The sequence below is a fragment of the Tachypleus tridentatus genome, chromosome 6 (genome assembly GCF_004210375.1).
Source record: "Tachypleus tridentatus isolate NWPU-2018 chromosome 6, ASM421037v1, whole genome shotgun sequence".
NCBI lineage: Eukaryota > Metazoa > Arthropoda > Merostomata > Xiphosura > Limulidae > Tachypleus > Tachypleus tridentatus.
Window position 1 is genome coordinate 106,107,519 of NC_134830.1, and position 20,949 is coordinate 106,128,467.

Sequence of the window (20,949 nt, forward strand, 5' to 3'; positions counted from 1 at the left end):
ACTGACATTCTTGTGCTCTATCATATGTACTACCACTATTAACCCAAGAATTAATATAAAATGTCATAAAAAGGTTTGAATAACTCCCACTGGCAATAGTCTTGAAATTTCCATACTACTGAGAATAATTCACATGAAACAGATTGTGTCTGAATAGCACTTAAATTCCTCCAATAGTTGTCCTACACTTACTTTAGCAAATGCAATACACATTCCAAATAATGCCTTTATTTTAAAGTAAATACTTGCACATTATTATCTTTACTGAAAAAAATGAAACTTTTCAATTTAATTTGAAGTTATTTTTTAAGTTGGTGGACTGTGAATTATATTCACAATAGTACTGAAAGAGAGCCTATCCTGTTAAAAAAAACAAAAAAAACCTACTATTCTACCAACCATTATTTCTTCTAATATTTCATACATTCATTTATTGAGGAAAAAAAATCACATATCATTAATGAATAGTATATACAAGGGTGTATTTTTTTTTATTAAAAAAACATTATTAAACAAAATAGATCCCAATACAGCAGGAAAACTTAAAGATGACTTCCTTGAGGTTTCTTGATTTTTAAGATACATATAAATAATATTAATAAAGAACAGGTATCGTAAAATATATACCCTGAAGATAAACCTCAGTGAACACTCAAAACTAGCATTGGCACATAAGTCCAATACACTACTAACAGCAAGGATATCTAACCAATGGCCTATGGTAAAGTGGTCTTAGGAGCTTTTTGTTGTTTGCCGTTGTTCATTTTTAAAACTAATTATGGTTAATTGTATCTTTATTGAATAATAACTTTAGTAATTCTACTGGTAGAAGTTATTGCATAAGTTGTGGTTTATGACCAAAACTGAGGTTTAAGTGTAAGATTTCAGGATACAATGTAAAGTACCTGTATTGAACAAATATTTAATCTTTGTAATCTATAATAAGAAAAAGCTGAATATGATATGCTTAGAAATAAAAATCAAATTACTGAGGTAAGACCATCAAAGATGTTTATGACCAATACGTGATAGTTTGTTTTCAAACTTTAGAGCATTGGATTTTTCAAAATTGTAAGAAAACAAACTCAAAGAATTACCTGATACATTTAAATTCTGAGATTTAGTTATGATATCAATTTATTGTTGCACATGCACATTATGAGCATGTGAAGGTTACAATAACTGAAACCAGTTTTGAATCATTTATATCACAAATCTCTTTCAAACTTTCAATCTTCTTCTTCAAAAAAATCTTTTCCTTTCAAGCTATCTTCATTAATTCCACTTTCATCAACAAAATCTTCTGCTTCCATACTGTTAAACTCATTTTTTATACATTCTAACAACACAATGCGGGGAAGCGACATTTGTTCAGGATTTATCCAAGGTTTGTGGTTAGGATTGTTTTTTTGTTTCCAAGAAATGTATCCTACACTAGCTTTTTGCAGCTTCTTTACTAACTGAAAGAAAAAAAGAATGCCTAAATGAAGATGTTTTAAAAATTTTTAATGTGATTGAGTAATGCTTTTTAAGTAAAACTATGGAACACAAACATGTACTGTATAACCTAATTTACATACCAGAAACACAACAGAACAAATTTTAACTTTATCAATAGTATAGTATTTACCTATCTGATGTGTTTACAACATACAAGTTGTCAAATAATTAATAAGAATTAAATTAACCTCAGAAACTACATTTTTGGTTAAACAAAATATTATTAAATGTACAAATCACTAAAACATTTCACATTAAGACACATTAAATGCTATAATTTATGTACCCAATACTTGTGAGTAGCTTCAGAGATTAAAACGTCTACTTACCTTTGGTGCACATATCTGTGTGAACTTGTTTATTACCCAAACAGGTAGAGATCCTACAAGAAAAAAATACCTTTATAATCCAAATAAACACACACATTAATAAATGAAAATATCACGGCTAATGAAATAAAAATAAATAAAATATTAAAGTTCTTGTCCAAAGTTTTTCCACATAAATCAAAACTCCTACATTTCCAAGTAATTCATTTTAAAACTAAATGCATATTTACTTAAATTATTAAACAAATTTGAAACAGTGATAAACATGTTCCAGATGTTTAAGTTTCATAGTCAATGATATTTTCACAGTAAAGAAAACCACACTTTTGCTTAATATGCCAATTAACTGGCCCAAAATAAGTTCAGAAACTTGGGAAGATAAATAGTTTTACATTTTTCCAAATCAATTAAACTTAATCAGGATTAACAACATTTTTATCATTTTACAGCTCTTACTATATTATGTTAGTTTATTATTTTTTATGGTCCATTTTCTCCTCAGTAATCAATATTTGACAACAAAATAACTTGTAAAATAAGTTACTTTACAAATATAGAAATTACATGAAATGTGTACAATGTGGCTTATTACATAACAATGAAAAACTTAAGATATCTTGTATATGTATATGAACAGTTTATTAAACTTGCACATATATATCTAAAGTTAAGCAATTAAGCCCTATATCCTTTATCATGTAAAGGATGACAGTGTGGTGGTAGAGAAAAAAAACTAACTACTTTTTTCAAGTAGTGTATACTCACATATCTAAGTTTGGAGTATCTTAAAACTGAGGGTCTATATAAGAAGATATTTGTTATACTCTATATTGAAGTTGTACACTAATTAACAGCCCTACTATTCAGATGAAATATTACTGCTTGACTTCCTTTGTTGCAAGCTCGTAACAAAACACTGTGAAGCACTACAAGTAACAAAATACTTAATTTATACAAACATACTACATAAGTGAATTACTCAAAGTTTTTTAGAAGATTAATCATAAAATTGTAATGGATTTAATACGATATATTCATTTCAATATCTATGTTACAGTTTAATATGTATTTAGAAATGCATGTAACTTACAGTGTGTAATGTTTGTTGCAAGATTCCTGTCTGTTCTCTAAATTAGAAAATCCTTAAATGCAAGAATTAAAAATACATATTTCACATTGTTGCCAACTGAACTTTTGAGATCCTCACCTAGTTTATAAATTGATGTGCCAAGAGACAGTTTTCTGAACATTGTTAGTTTGCTGCAGTTAGTATATTAAATATCCTGGTAACTATAACTGATAAACACTTATCAATCAGGAAACTTCAGATATCTGACCAGGAACAAAAGTATTTCTAACATTACAAACCATTTAACTTCAGACATTAGTATTTCAATGAGGGCATTAGATATCTTTACTGGAGAAAAGTCAGCTTGTAAGTGGCACAAGACCAGCCAACAAGAGAGCAAGCTAGCTAGTTACCATTAAGAAAACTGTACTGATATCAACCCAAAATTAATTTGCTCATTATGAACCATCAATAAAATTTATATCCAGTGAAAGACAAGACAGAAGACTCAATACTGTTTGCAAATTTGTAAAACTTTTCTATATAAATTTTGTAATGACTATTATTATAAACAGTATTGTTGTCGTATATTGAAATATATTTGTGTTAAGAAATAATACTGTGTGTATCAGTATTGTTGGTCAATATAAAATTTTATACATATCAACATTTGATTAACTTCTAAAATAAAATTAAAATTTCCAGCTATTTGAAACTGTAATATGCAACATAATATATCAGACTTGTTTTGGATAAATTATAATATGTAACAAAACTAATTAACCATGTAACCTTCACAAATTCTGTGCACATGGATCTGGTCTTAGATTATCACACAGAGCAAGTTCCTCTGGATACACCTGATCCAATTTTGAGATTAGTCAACTACTTAGGAAATGTGGACCAAAAGAGCTGTTTCTGCATCATCTAAAAGATTTATTTCTGTACTGGAAATATCAAGAGCTACTGTGAAATTCATCATCATTTTTATTCTGTCTACTGTGTATATTTCTTGTTTTAAACCCTCTGTGATGGGTATATGTACATGTTTACACATGAGAAGAGAGCCCCATTATGTGGCTGCAGGGAAGCATACTTCAACATTTGTAGCTAAAATCAGAAATGCTCTATAATTCAGGAGTGAGGTTTTGTTTGCTTTCGAAGTGTGACTGTTTCATTGTTAAAAACCATGGCTGTAAACATTCCTTCTAGTACAGATAACAGCAATGTTAGCTATTTTCTCGCTGATAGTGATGGTGAACTGGATTTATCATCAGGTGATAGTAACAGTTCTTATGGTTTGAAAGAATCAGTGCCAGATGCAAGGGAAACACTGACAGGGTGGAAACTAATTTCCAATCCATTTACTGATACTAGGCCTCAAGACACTGCTCAACAGAACAAACAGTAGGAAAAAGTACACCCCTATATAAATTATGTCCAGTGAGAAATACAGTGAAGAAATTTGTATGAATGTATAAATGACCATGCTAAAAAATATGCCAATACAAATTCTAACTGCAATAGCAGAATTTATGGAATCGAGTGGCAAGAAGTTACTACAGAGGAGCTTATGTGTTTGAGGCACCATTTTTATATACTGGATTATGTAATTTCAACCAGTTTCATCAGCACTGACGGAGCTCTTCTCTCTTTCCAGCAACTTATTTTTACTAACATTTTGAGTTAAAACAGATTGTTTACTATCATGAAATCCTTGCACTTCTCAAATGTTGCAGATGTTGAAAGAGGGAATGCTGAACCTCAAATAGAACCATTCTATGACCTCTTGTGTGAAAAATGTAAGTGCGTAGTCAATACATGGAAAAATATAGCAATTGATAAAGCTTTGGTACTTTGGAATGGTAGGTTAGCTTTCAGGCAATATGTAGAAACCATGAGGTCACGTTTTGAATTGATATCCGTGCTTAAAAAACGTCTACATAATTTACAAGTGTATTTGCAAGGCATGATAATAGTCTAATTGTGTGATGAGAGTACAAAAAATAGTGCTAGTAATTACAACAAAGCACAAGGCTTCACTGGTTGAAAACAATAAAACATTATGGAGAAACATTCTGATTCTTTTATAAACATTATCATATAGATAAATATAATAATTACATAGGCTCTGTTGACCGAGCAACTAATATCTGTAACCTTAAGACCCATGTTAAAATGCCTGCTATGGTTAAAAAAACCTAGATGTACATCTAGTTTCTCAGATGACACTGAATGCTTTTCTTGCCTATAAAAATGAAAATTTGAAACCACAAGTTAACATATTCTGATTACCTCAGCACTACTGTCAAAGAACTGTTGACAGATCACATAAATGGTGGCTTTTAAAAAATAATGATGCAATAACTACAGCAAAACAAAAGAGGAATGAAGCAAAAATGTGAAATGGACAAACCAGTCCATGCTCTAGTGTTTATTCCACCTTCTGAAAAAGTACAAAGACCCTAAAAGAACTATCAAATATGTGTTGGAAAAAAAGTATCAAGGATCTACTCTACTGACTGTCCAGAAAAGCCACTCATACATTCCACTAAACACTTCAACATCTTGCATTCCAAGAAAATAAGCACAGCAGCCTCTCCATCACCCGTAAGTGCTTAACTAGAGCAAATTCATGTACACGTTAAGGTTAAATGTAATATAAAATAATTATCAGTTATATTATTGAGTATCACATTCCTAGATGTATTTGTCTTGGCCTATTCCTATATATAACATACAAATAGTTATATTACAGCTTATAGAAAAATAATCATAAAGTAAGAATCTGTATTATACAGCAGAGTGCAAAACTACAAATGGAGTTGGTTATTATCACCACTACTTATAATTTTTGGTTATATCAAGTTTATTTTCAAATCCTTATTAAATAAATTTCATTTTAGTTTATTTCATGTGTTATTTATCTAGGATTTTTCACCAATTTATTTTATTCATCTTTTATCAACAGAAGATCCTTTTAAGTATGCAAATAAATTAGCCTTTTTAGTTGATGACCAAGCTCCTGTAAATAAATAAATATAATAACGTTGATACACAGACATTCAATTAATTTCGAAATTAAAAATTTCTGGCTGTTATTTATCTAGGATTTTTCACCAATTTATTTTATTCATCTTTTATCAACAGAAGATCCTTTTAAGTATGCAAATAAATTAGCCTTTTTAGTTGATGACCAAGCTCCTGTAAATAAATAAATATAATAACGTTGATACACAGACATTCAATTAATTTCGAAATTAAAAATTTCTGGCTGTTTGAAGTCGTATGTAATGTACATAAACTGAAGACTCATCCATGATAAATTATAATACATAATGTCGTTAAACAGTAAAATAATTTTTAACTGGAAAACATTTAACTCTAGTAAAGATGGTTAAAACAGTCCATTTGTTAACATGATTAAAATATAATGTAAATTAAGTATTTATTCTTTTCAAATTAAAGTAACACCTTAATACAGTTTTAAGTATCAATATAAATTTAAACTCTTTATGCCTTTTCGTTCTTGCTTACTAGCAACATTTTTTGTAACAAATGACAAAAACAAAAGGCAATGATATAAAAGAGAACCTCTAATCTTTTGTTCTGAATTGATAGGAAACAAAACATCAATTCTACAAAGAATAAGATGGATATTAATATGCTCCCAGTGACTGTTACTGGATTTTATAGTATAATATAGTTTTATTTCAGTTAAAAAAACTCACCGCTGGGATCACACTGGGTAACATAGTTTAATTCACAGCCTTTACCATTAACAGGTCTTATCACAAATCCTGTCAAAAATGAAATTCCTCGTATAAATCCCTTCTTTATTGGCAACAGCTGTTAAGGAAAGGAAAAAAAATTTAAATGATACCTTTGTATCAAATAAATTATTTTGTGTAAAACTCTACACATTACATGTTATCAGTTAGTTAGCTAAAAAAATTCTATGCTACAAAGTGTTCATATAAAGTTTACCTTCTGCTATTACTTTAAATTTTTCTAACAACGTCCATACTATATTTTAATAAATCTTTGAAAAAAACAACACTAAAAACACTTTAGTAAAGAGTTGCATATTCATCCTACCTTATGAAAGACAGAATGATTAAATAACAGATACTCTTTTCCTGTATCTAACCAGGATCTTTGCAACACAAAATCTCTATTCTTCAATGGAGCTGGAAAACGGACTGGAAAAAGAAAATATATGTACATTATATTGTACTAAATTTCACATTCCTAATACTTTACTTTATAAACCATAATGATCACAAAATGAAAGCAAAATATCTACTTCAAAATGTTTAATGGTAGATGAAGATTCAGCATTTCAAACAAATAAGAATTTAATTCATAATTCTAAACACATATAATAAGGTTGTATTTTAAAAACTTTAAAATACCAAAGGTTTACAAAGGTAGTAAGTTCATACGAGAAATGTATATTAAATAGCAGTATCTTTTATTCAACATACCAATACACACACACACTCCATTAATGTTTCCTTCTACATTAAAAATGTTTGAGGAGATACATGTACATTAAGATAATAATTTTAATACTTATTTAATAGTTAGAAATGCATTTTAAATTTATAAATAACCAATCTTAGTTCTTATATAAATTATGAAATTAATCTCAAGCAAGTTAACACTTCCTTTAAATGCTTGTGCTTGGATTTCAGATATAAAAATGTTTACAGAAATCACTAAAGAAAAACCCAAAACTATAGATTTCATACTTTAAGAGTAGCATCAAAGTTTCTATAATGGTAATAAATAGACTACATTAAAACTGTATATTTGATTTTCAATTAACCAATAATTTTAAAATATCTAAAACAGTTTCTTCTGAGACAAAAATAAAAAAAACAGAAATATAGAATTATTTTAACAAACAAAGTGTTTGTTAAGAACAATCATTCTAATTGCAACTACCTGAAAATGACAATAAATCTGTCTTAGTCTACTTGTATGAATGTTTGCTCAACTGAAATACATTTTATGTTGTCTGTATTACTCATAGCATACATGTAGACATATTTCATAACACTGACAACAGAACTCAATTTCAATAAAATCTGTAATATTATGGTATAGTACAATATGCATGAAACACCTGTGATTTTATCACAAATGCCACAATTTTTGGTTATTGACTGGTCAGCTGTGTCTTTAAAAAGAAAAGGTTAATAACATGAGCACTGAAGTGTAGCAAGTCTAAATTTACCTGTAAAATAAATAGGGAAATTACTGTGCTACATGTAAGCTAGTTATTTTACAATGATACAAAAAGATACTTGCAGAAACAATGTGAAAACTTTTCAGAAATTTTTAAATGAATACAAAATACCCATAAATAGTAGTGAAAGAAAACACTGGAAATTAGGCAATAAATTACACAAAGATAATTTTATCCAATCATGACCTACACAATTTTTTTATACTACTAACAAAAAAAAACATTTGGAAAGACATTATATTGACAGAATTACACAAAATTCTTATGTACATGATGCTGACTAAAATTATCTACAAAAGGTGTAGGCTTAAAAAAATTTAATTTTTTCAAATTTGATTATTATAAAACTGTTCAAATGAAAATAAACACAAAAAGATTCTTGTGATATTAAAAACTTTAAAACATATTTTAAATTACTAATATTTATATACAAATTTGAGAAAAAAAGTGACTGCATTTTAGTACATGTATACCAATTCAGTATATTTGGAATAATTTTATTACTGCCATAAGGCTTTGAAACAAGTTTTCTCTTGCACTAAATAACTTAAGAATGCTTTATTACCCCTACTAAAAGTTATTTAAATACTTAGTCATGATGATACAAAACAGTATTACAGCCATTTTTGACTTACATACTTATTTGAAACAAAGGAATAATTAATAAGTAGCTTGTACTTTAAAAGCATGCAAGAACACCTGAACACTGTTTTGACAGAAAATGAACTAGTTTATTCTGTAAAATGGATGTAATACCTTCAATAAAACTTGAGGGCAGAGGAAACTTGTACACTTCGCAGATTAAAATTCAAAATTTGCAAACTCATCTCGGGCAATTGACAGAGGAAAATAAAGTTCAATAAGACAAGTGCATAAATTTCAACCTTATTAAAATAAAATTGGTAATTTTAAAAATTGATAAGCTTCCTAGGCCAGATACTATTTCCCTGAATGTTTTAAAGCAGGTCAATTAATTGAAAATTAATTAATGCTACTCCTCTCTTTTAGGGAGGTGACAGATGTCCTAGTAACTATAGACCTATTAGTCTTACACAAGTTATGGGAAAAAAGATTTGGAAAGTTTAATAAAAGATACCTTGCAAAGTAATTTGACAAAGTTCAGCATTTTATCAGGTAGTAAACATTTCACTAAGGGAAAAATCTTGCCTTAAAATCTTTTGACATGCTTTGAAAATATTACTGCATATGAAGACAAGGGTAAGAGTATATTTAAGCCATCTGGATTTTCAGAAACAGTTGATAAAGTGCAACATACAAGTTTCTTTACAAACCTTTTATCTGTAAGTGTGGAGGATAAGTTAACTAATTGGATAAAAGAATAGCTTGATGGAAGAAAGCAAAGGACTGTTATAAATTCAGTCACACTGGATTAATGTCACAAGTGGTGTACCTCAAGACTCAGTCTTAAAACCATTGCTATTTTTCTTTTACAACAATGATATAAATCAGGGGTAGCCAAACTTCCTTAATGTAAGAGTCATATGTGATAAGCTGATGATGTCTGAGAGCCACAAGACAAGAACACATATTACACACGTTTTTATTGTTACATACAAATTTTGTTACATAAAGTTTATATAAATATTAATAAATACATGTACATAATATTTATTCATGTATGTAGTTTTTAAACTGTTAATCTGTATTAGTTTCAATAATCACAAAATACACATATATAATCAAATGTTTTCAAAATCCTGGCTGATTACTGTTTTAACTATACTGAGCATATTTAATACAGTTATGAGCTAAGGAAACATCTAAGAAAAATATGCAAATTTGAATTTCATTGACATTAAATAAGAGTGCCAAAAACAAAAGGGGTAAAAACACATTTTTAATGATATTGTCTTAGTAACTATCTGGTCAAAACATGGAGGAAATATGTAAATCAATAAAATTAGAGATATTTTAATCAGATACTACCTTACAAAATTTTAGTCTTATACTATTTTTCTGACACAGACAGACATTGATCCAACTATCAGGCTATTTACTGATAGTAGAGATCTTGTGAATTTCCATCTTGGTTGTGAGACATTGAACTTCCAGCTGATATGTTGTCAAGGCTGTATGATTTACCTCTGTCAGATGTTGATTTGTAAGGATTGCACGATACTTCAACTTCACAAACTTCATTACAGAGTACAGTGATTCACAGCAGTATGTTGTGTTGAAAATTTAGATGAGTTGCATGCTCGTTTTCTTCAATTCAGGATATTTTATTTCTGGAACTTATTTCCAGAACTCAATTCTAGAATGGGATTTATGGATCATCTTTAGACCCAGGTCCTCCTGTTGTTCTATTAGTTCCATTTCCACAGCAGATGATTTAACAACCAAAGGTTCGAGAATTGGACAACCATCATTGATCACATCAACCATGAATGGATTTACAAGAAAATCAGAGCAGGGCTTCAGAAAGTCCTCAAACCTGTCTAAGAAATTATCAAGCAGTCCTTGTAATTTATCTTTGTATTCTTCTAGTTTGTAGTCTTATTTTAATATCAGGGAATGTATTTACTCTCCTTTTGAGATTGGGAAAGTAACTGAAGTTTCTCAACAATGTCCCTTTGAAAAAGACATATTTAAGACATTGCTGGTTGACAGCCACTTCACAATACAGTACAGAGACATCACTGGGTTTATCTTCAAGCTCCAGTTCTTCAATGAAATTTTTGAACTGTTGGTAGGTCTTCACATTCAAGAGTATGAAATTGACAATTTCAAGAACAAATTTCATAGAATCTTCATACTTGAAGTATATGGCTGCCAGGTGTTCATGATGAATAATGCAATGAAGAGGGAGAAAGTCTACAAAGTGGGGATCACTTTTTGTAAGTGCAATTAATCCTGCATTTTTCCCCACTATTGCCAGTGCTCCATCTGTTGCAACACTGACAAGTTTATCCAGTGGATTATCAGCATTTGTTAAGGTTCTGTCAAGTGCACATTAATGTCAACACCCCAAGCTATTTCTTTTAGTGCCACTAAGTCCAACATCTCTTCTTTCACAGTTACCTCAGAAGAAACAAACAAGTACTGCCAATTGTGGGTTGTCTTGTATGTCTGTAGATCCGTTAAGGGCTTAGCTGAATGCAAGGGAATTCTTTAAAGCATTTTGCCTGCAACATTAGCACTGATCTGGTAGATACGTCTCTCTGTAGTGTGGCATGAAGCTGGTGTTTGTGCTATTAGTCGCTGAAGTTATGTGTTATTTGGATCTAACATTGCGACAACTTCAGCTATGTTCTTAACAAATTCACCATCAGAATACGGGCATTTAGCACGAGCAATATTCCATAACATAACAAAACTAGCTTCAGTCATTGTATCAACTTCCTTACCGAACGTTGTCAACAGTGTCTGTTGGCTATTTAGTGATGATTTTAACACAGTTAACTTGTTTTTCCATAATTCTAATGTAGATGGATAATCAGACAAAGTTTGTGTGATTTGTTTCATAGTGGTGTTTCAAGTTACTGGCTTTGTAATGACTGAGTAACACATTGCAGATAAGACACAAAGGTTTACCTCCTTTAATGGTGAATGCAAAATATTCCATTCTGGCTTAAAATTTCTGTTTTCATCTTCCTACTTTCGCTTCTCACAATTTGACAATGCCATCTTCCTTCACAAAATTTTCATAGACACTTCTAAAAAATTAAAGTGAAAAGAAACAATAAGCTCCAACAAGCGTAACACAACCAAACTCTACAGCACCCAGTATCACATTAACAGTCCGCTAACTTTATTGCCCGCAACACAGCCACAATCACGCATCGCAAGCCATGCCCACTAAAACTAACATTGTCAGCACCGACTTGTACTATTACCGATTCTCCAGTACAATTCATCTGTAATCTTTGTTGATCCAAAATTTCTTTAATCCCTGACTCAAATCTTGCATTAAAATTAGGATTTAAATTTTTAAATATTTACTCACCATGAACATTAAACTTACGTTTTAATCTAGTGGACTCTCAGTTTATACTTGGTAAATAATCATAAAGCTTGAAAAATTTTATTTACCTTTTATATTAATTGTGATGCAAAAAGGAGCTCAGCCAACATACTTCCACAAGTCACACATTACATGTCAAAGAGTTGCATGTGGCTCATGAGCTGCAGTTTTGTCACCCATGATATAAATGAAGGAATGGTCAATAAGTTACATTAATTTGCTGATAATAAAGGTCTTGGATGATACTAGCTGTGAAGAAGATGCTGCTGATTTAAAAGGAATTAGATCATTTAGTGAGTTGGTAAAATAAATGGCAAATGGGTTTTAATTATGATAAATGTAATATATTGCATGTAGGTTATCATAATTTGAATAATAATTATATAATTCTGGTGGAAAGAACTCAAGGTGTCATGAAAGAAAAAGATCTTGGTGTAATGGTTTATCAGTTGCTTAAGCCATCCAAGCACTGCACACTGTTGTTAACTATACAGCAAATAAGATTTTAGGTCGTATCTAAAGAAATATTGAATACACGTCTAAAGGGTTATACTTTCAATGTACAGGTCATCAGTTTGGCCACATATGGAATATTGTGTCCAGTCTTGAACTCCTTACCTTAGGAAAAACATAAATGTATCAAAAGGGTTAAGAGGAGGGTTACCACAATGGTACCTCGGATGGAGAGGTTGTCACATGAGGAAAGATTAACATCTTTAAAACTGTTTTCTCTTGAGAAAAAAAAAATGAGTTAGAAGGGATCTTAGTGAAATGCTTAAGATCATGAAAGAAATTTATAATGTTGATGCAACAATATTTTTCATACTTAATGACAAGAATTATAGAACTAAGGAATACAAACAGATTTAGGCAATGTAGAAGCAATCTTTAAATAAGACATTATTTCTCAAATAGCAGTTAGTTAGCTTACAGAATGAGTTACCTACAGATGTTCCAGAAGCAGAAAATTTGTGAGAGTTTACAAGACAGTTTGGTAGATACATGGGCTGGTAACAACTAATATTAATTGGATCAAATAACTTTAAAATCATAGTTTTCTTCAATGTAATTATAATTTGTATTCTTTGAGAAGTAATTTAAATAACATCCCCACTTAATGTTAATTCAGTTAAAAGACAAACAAAAGCAAATACATTGCACTATTTTTTTAATACATTTTTATATTTCATGTACACAAATTCAACCCAGTAATTTACATTACAAATTGATATATTAAGAGAGTTCTATATATATATATATATATATATATATATATATATATATATATAGTTGATATATTAACTACAGTTCTAAAAATAAATTAACATTAAATATGTAAATGTTCATATTTCTTCTTTATATGAATCCTTTAATTTATATTTGTTGTTTTTCTATCCAACTTTATGCCATTCCAACATGTAAAACACAATACTTTAAGAAAAATGGGATATTTTACATGTATTTAGAAAGGCTTTATTTAGGCTGTTACTGGAGCACTCATCAGGCAAGATGTTATTGACAGATTTGTAAGTTCATTAGCACTAAAACTTCTTCACACAGTGAGCCTCAAACCATATTTAAACAGAGTAATTTTTTTAAATTCAAAGTTACTACAATATGCAAATTGGAAATATATTTGAAGTAATTAGAAGCAAGATTAAATTAGTAAATGGGTAGCCCTAAAATCAACTGCTCTAAAGTAGTATGTTAATTTTTCCTGTTTTAGATAAATACACTGTCTGTAGAAGTACTGACTGACAAATGGCCACTGAAATTGGTGCAGCAAATCAAATGCACCCACAAGAGATGGTGTTGGTTCAACTCCCTTCTGAACAACCTTTGTTATTTTTATTAAAAAAAAAAGGCAATTTTTATAACCATCGTAGCTATGAATAAAAACTATTTAGTATTCAAATATAATACTAAATATGCAATGCTTCACACTGTAAATAGCTGATTCATCATTTACAAAATAAATTGGCAAAAGTTTATTTTTATTGAGAAATAAGCTTATCCCCCTTAAAATTTCTATTAAATATGTCAATGACTTGCAATGCATGAATTGCCGTAACTGTTTTTAAAACTTTTATTACTACTGCATGGAGATGTGAACATAACCTACACAAAGTGTAAAAATAGTTGGGCTAACACGTGTTGAAATTAGGGAATTAAAGTATATGTGTATGTTCAATCTTTCACATTTTTTTCCATTTCTCAAACACGTACCACATAAGTTAAAAGTTACACCTAAATTTTGTAACTTACCATTCACTAACAAGGAAAATTAAGACATTTCATGCTTAATAATCTTAATGCAATCAGGTGTGGAAAAAGTTTGGTTTCACACTAATGAATTCCAAATCTTAGCAATCCTAGCTAAAAGGTTATCAAAAATGCAGACACAACCACCTCAACTCATTTAAGGACTATTATTTTCCTAATTCATATTTACCAGTGTTACTTTCACACAGGTTAAAAGAATAAAGCCATTTTTGTATTCAAACATACATTCACATTTTATAACTGATGTAAAATTTCAAATTACAAAAAGAGTTAGACATCATCAATTGCTTCTAGATGGACAAAGTAATCTGCTGCAATTGAAAGTAATAAATATTCTGTTAAAGGTATGTACGAGTTCACAAGAGCATGTGTTAAAAACTGAAGTTTTACCTGCATAGTAACCAATGTCGTTGTTTGGATTAAGACAGCCAATATCATAACTGTCCAACATGTATATGTCCCACGTTTTACGATATGCTGGATCCATAACAACATCATATAGAAGAGAAGGAAGAATGTCTTTAAATACAGCTTTAATCTGTAAGGATTTAAGTATTATTTAAAAACATTTATATGGTTAAAATTGACAGCTTTTCTTAATGAATTTTACTAGAATCATTCTACAATTATCTACTTTTAGTAACACATTATTCACCATAAATTAGAAACACATTTGTATGTAACTAAACCACATATTTCAGTGAAATAAAAATAGTTGTCATTCGAAATGGGCCTAACAGAACACAATAACACTTATACATAATAAATTTTAAATGGTCATATTCATAAAATTGAATATCATACTGGGTGGGGCAGGCAAATTATTACCAAATTGAGATCACTTTTTTTCATAGCATATTATCTTAATAATCCTAGATTTACATTTTAATATCACCTGTTTTTTACCTTTCCTTAAGCATTATAGTAATTAATGCATATGACTCCAATGACTAAACTATATGCTATCATTATGCAAAGCCAGTTTGATATTCTTATTCTGTAGCAATAATTATCAGATGTTGAATCAGATGCAAGTAATGACAAGTTCATGTATGTACTAAAAAAATACTGTGTCAGGTTATCAAGTATAATTTGAGTAAATAAGCATAATCACTTCACAGTTCAAGTAATGACATCATAAACTGTTTTAATACTTTGTTCATGGTGCTTGCCCTTTATACAGATGCAGTGTTGGAGAAGACCTGTTTACCAAAATTCTGAATTTAATATGTATATCTTCATGAAATATTGATAGCTTCAGGAAGCATTTAAAGTTTGTTCTACACAAAATACCTGAATTCATAAGAATTCTTTACATTTTTTATTTCATATTTTATTATCTTACCTTATAAGTATAATTTGTAAAATTTAGTCACATTTATAACATTTAAAAATGTACATAAAAAACCAAAAGTTCTTGCAAATGACTAAATACTTTGCAAGTACTAATAATTATCAATCAACTCTGCAGAAGAGTTCACACATGAAATTTCTACAACAAACTTTCTAAATTGAAACAGTGTTATGTAGATGGTTTTACACCCTGAAACAACATGTATGAAGAGTTTGGAAAAGGAGTTATTTTATTTTCAGATAGCAATAACTTGTTAAAATTTATTGCTTATAGAAAGTATGTAAGGAAAATTGAGATTTATATTATTTTGTGAATAACATTAACATATTATATGTACATAACTGATGTAAACAAATAAAAAAGTACTTTTCTTTCACTCTAGCTTAAGAGTTTAGAAATGAATTCAACAATGACTGACACAAATACAGACATTTTTTAGAATTAAGAAGAGAATTTGGCATGGTGCATACAAATCAGCTACAATTATTTCTCTAATGCATTCTAATTGAAAGTCTATTTGAATTAGTATAATTTGCACAAAAGAACAAGGACATCGGCCTTATGGGAAGTAAATATTTTGAAAGAACAAAAAACAATACTGGGTACTTGCTAAATAAAACTGATTATAATTTTGATTAATCTATTATTTTATGAGACATTAATCATCTAGCTTTATTTGGCATAGACAACTTATGATAATACATACTTAGATTTGTTCTAGTACATATAGTCATATGGAATTGATTGCATCCTTTGACAGAATAACATTTCATAACAGAAATACCAAGATTTTAACTGTAGAAATAGTACATGAATTACTACTATCTTCTTTTCCATCTCTTTAATGTAATCACTAAGTATTTTTCAGCCTACATGAACATTTTATTATAATATTCAGCTAAAGTTTAGTTTAATATCACATTAAAATACATATTCACATCAAACTAAGATGCCACTTTAGATTTACTATGAACTTTTAACATGGATGTAGTCAAGGGGTAGAAGAAAGGAAGCATTATTGTACAATACTGTAATTTGACCCCCTTGGGTCAATTTGGACTCCAAGCACATTTTCATACAATTTGGTGTTTTTTGTTACATATTTGAGAAATCTGTTTCTTCATTCAGTATTTTATTAGTTTTAATTATGAGATGTTAAATAAAGAAGAAGTAGCTCTATATTATTGAAATATATGTGTCAATGATGACAAATTTTTGTCTAAATTTAAGAAAATGGACACAAGTTTCATATTTTGTAATAGTAAATCACATATTATATACTTAGGGTACCCTGTCTTTCTTACACTTTATCTGCACAATGCTATGAGAAGCCAGCATGCCATATTTTCAACATCTAAATAACAGCTTCAACATTATGATCATTAAATATATGCAGGGTCCATACGGACCCCAGGTGTACTGAAAGGTGGGTATTTTAACGTGTACTGACAAAGATTAATAAGAATAATTTTACTGATTAAAATTAACTGATTACAGACCTATGCTTAACAGATAGAACAGTTTAAACTTACAATAATACTGTAATCTATTAGTCCACTAATCAATTATACCTTAAATGTTAAAAGCTATTTTAACATTTAAAACATTATTTTATAATCTCAATTACACTCTCAATTTCAGACCAAATCTTCATAAAAAATTTTAAAACTTTTATAACGTTATGTGTATTATTAAAAACTAAAAATAAGGAAAACTTGAACTTCAGATAAAACTGATTAAAAACTAAGCCTAATCTAGGATTAACCAATAAACAAAAATTTAACTTTCAGTTTCCCAAAATAAAAGAATTGGCATACTTTTATCATTTTAAAGCTTGTCTGTTGTGTTGACTTTGTCCAGACTGTAGTTGAATTTTTACGATACACCATTTTCCAACCCTCATTTTCATCAATAAGTGTGATTAACTTCTCAAAATCGCGGTCATCCGCTACACGAACTTCTCCAACATCCATTGCTATTATCTAAAGGCCGTCATTTACACAGACAGAACTCACTCGTGCCAAACACATTATTACTCCCTGGTGGCTTTATCACACAAATCAACTAATTATGCAAAATGAAATTATTTGTGCGAAGAAGATTGGGTAAATATTTCACTTTGCAATAAATAACCCAAAAGAGCATTGATATTTTGCAGAAACTTTATATACTTCTTTGGATTCAGTTATATACAAATTAACATATCCGTCAACTGACGGTGAATGTTTAAACTTAATTAAAGCAATATGAGTTTAAGAACAACAATATACGAGGTTTGTTAAAAAAAATACGCGGACTGACGTCATAAAACAAAATGTACTTTATTTAGAAGTTACAGGTCTGGGACCCCTTCAAAGCACTCTCCTCCACAACGCACACACTTATCCCAACGGTGTTTCCACTTGTTGAAACAGTTCTGGTACGCTTCTTTTGTAATGTCCTCCAGCTCCTTCGTCGCATTTGCCTTAATCTCGGGAATCGTCTCAAATCTTCTTCCTTTCAAGGGTCTTTTGAGTTTGGGGAACAAGAAAAAATCGCAAGGAGCAAAGTCAGGTGAGTAGGGGGTGGGGAAGAACAGTGATCGAGTGTTTGGCCAAAAACTCACGAGTTCTGAGGCACAAATTTCGCAGCAACGCGGTGCATGTTCAATTTTTTAGTCAAAATCTCGTAACAAGATCCAACTGATATCCCACACTCTTCAGCAAGCTCCCTGACAGTCAGACGTCGATTTGCCCGCAACAGAGTGTTGATTTTGTCGACGTGTGGGTCGTCAGTTGACGTGGAAGAACGTCCAGGACGCTCATCATCTTCAATGGACTGTCGACCATCCTTAAAACGTTCATGCCACTTGATACATGCCATACGCTTCATAGCAACATCACCGTAAGCCGTGTTATGCATAGCAAAAGTTTCAGTCGCAGATTTTCCAAGTTTAACACAAAATTTCACAGCAAGTCGTTGCTCCTTCAGGTCATTCATTCTGAAATCCGCCAAACGAAAAAATCGCACTTCACTTAAAACCGCGTAGCTAATACACAAATGAAGGTATCTGCAATCGGAAAATGGCGTCGTAATCAGCTGATCTGTGCAAACCTAGCGACACCAAGCGGATTCCCCTGGAACCAACTGGAGCCGCGCAATTCAAACAGTTCGCGTATTTTTTGAACAGCCCTCGTAGGATTCTGCGCTTAGAGAGGGTAAAGGAAGGATATACCTCTGAAAAACTCTTGATTTCTACGTATACAACCCATATTTCGCTTCATATTTTGGTAGTGTTTGTACTATTCACTTCGAGTTTTACGCCAGTAGACACAAAGACAGAAGACCTTATTACCATTTGAATTAGCCCAAGACAGGAAGTTCAACTTCGCTAAACAACGAGGCGACATGCCGGCCGGGGAGTCGGAGACCAGGGAAAGCGATGTAGCGTCTGAGACTGAGGGAGCAAGCCCGTCTGTTTCAGGGACAAAAAGTAAGTCTAGTGACTGTGGCCAAATAGATAATGAGGATGTAAAATTAAAATCTTTAATGTTCGTAGCGGAAAAGGAACTAAAAGCAAGGTTAACGCCTATTAAAGAAAATACTGTTAGGACTAGATAAAAAAGAAAACTAGTAAAAGATATTATGCCTTCAGCATCTGAAGATAGTGTAGCTAAGACTACGGTTATAGACTATAATATGCCAACAACTAGCAGTTCTAGCAACCCAAACCCCACCCTGGATATTCCACAACAAACAAGTTCAGACAAAGACGAAGTTCTTTCTGACGACGAAGGCTTCACGCTTGTGCAGACTCGAAGTCAGAAAAAACAAATTAAATAAAGAACAACCACCACAAACACACATACACAACTCGCACCAAAATCACCTAAGCACGCAATTATAATCCAAGGAGTTCCTGGTAGTTTCAACCAACCACAATTAGCCAAAGAAATATACAGGTGCAAACCTAACACAAAGATTACTAATATTAAGCGTCTGCCCAGAGGCGGTGTTCTGGTTCAAGGACAGAAACCCGCTGACTTTAACAGTCTACTAAAAGCTTGGCCTTCAGACGCGTTCAAAACAGGAAACATTACAATACACCTACCAGGAACTAAACCAACACCGAAATCTTTTGTGATACGAGGTGTACATAATTCAATAGACATAGAAGACATTAAGGAAGAGTTAAGTACACCAAACATAAAACATATTTCAGTAGACCGTATAATTTCAAATATTACTAAAAGACCCACAAACCTAATCAAAGTAGTCACAGACAACAGCCAGAATATTACACAATTCATTAATAATGGTATCACTATGTGGTATCAAAAGTACACAGTAGAACAAACAAAAACACCAGCAGTGGTTGTCACATAGTGCTACCAATGCCAAAGGTTTGGACATGTAGCAGCAGCATGCCAAGCAAATGCGCGTTGTGTGGGCTGTGGGGAGAATCACCACATTACACAGTGTACAAAACAGAACCCCAAACCCAAATGCTGCAATTGTGGGGAAGAACACACGGCAAATTATAAAGGTTGTCAGAAATATAAATCCATTAAAACACACTTATACGAAATTAAAAATCCCAACATGAACAAGCCGCCACCACCACGAACAATTAAGGAACCCACACCTACCACTCCAGCACCACAAAGTACAACTACACAAACAAACACTTACGCTGCAGTGGTTAAAACTTCATCATCCCGACAGGAAAAACCATTACCAAGTGAAGAGGAAATACCAAAACCACCTCAAAATACACAAGCAACAACAATTGAAACAACACTGACATCTGCCATAACTTCCACTTTCTCGGAAATAATGGCAGAATATACAAACCCTACAAACACCAACAGTCTCACAGACATAATAGTTAAAATCATTTTGAAAAACATACACAAATTCCTGCCGCAAATTTTAACCTCCATCATAAACTCTACTAAACATGGATAACTTCACAGTTCTACACATCAATATCCAGGGTGCTCTTGCTTCCAAGAAACATGAGATTGAAGATACAACAAGCTCCATAAAACCTGATGTGATTATAATTAGTGAAACTCTCTTATATAACCACCATCGATTTAAAATAAACGGCTACTCCATTATTAGATATGACAGGAAGGATAATAGACATCCAAACAGAGGTCTTTTATTATTGTATAAGACTGAACTTATAGT

General features: G+C 31.0%; 1 protein-coding gene across 1 annotated transcript; it reads right to left on the reverse strand.

The window, feature by feature from the left end:
* Nucleotides 1-467: 467 nt before the first annotated feature.
* Nucleotides 468-17,811, reverse strand: LOC143253245 (START domain-containing protein 10-like). Its single transcript, XM_076506784.1, has 6 exons — nucleotides 17,592-17,811; nucleotides 14,811-14,958; nucleotides 6,997-7,100; nucleotides 6,630-6,747; nucleotides 1,830-1,882; nucleotides 468-1,460 (listed from the first exon to the last, which is right to left on the reverse strand). Exons 1-6 carry the CDS (start codon nucleotides 17,745-17,747, stop codon nucleotides 1,230-1,232), a joined length of 810 nt encoding a protein of 269 aa, XP_076362899.1. The 5' UTR covers nucleotides 17,748-17,811; the 3' UTR covers nucleotides 468-1,229.
* Between the last annotated feature and the right edge of the window lie 3,138 nt (nucleotides 17,812-20,949).

Bases quoted from the DNA above. Each gene is read 5' to 3' on its own strand.
- LOC143253245 (XM_076506784.1), bottom strand. From the start codon at position 17,747: ATGGATGTTGGAGAAGTTCGTGTAGCGGATGACCGCGATTTTGAGAAG. The intron at 7,101-14,810 runs GTAAAACTTCAG...TTCTTTTTCCAG, and splicing joins CGACATTGGTTACTATGCAG to TCCGTTTTCCAGCTCCATTG. The intron at 1,883-6,629 runs GTGAGTTTTTTT...TTTTTCTTGTAG, and splicing joins TACCCAGTGTGATCCCAGCG to GATCTCTACCTGTTTGGGTA.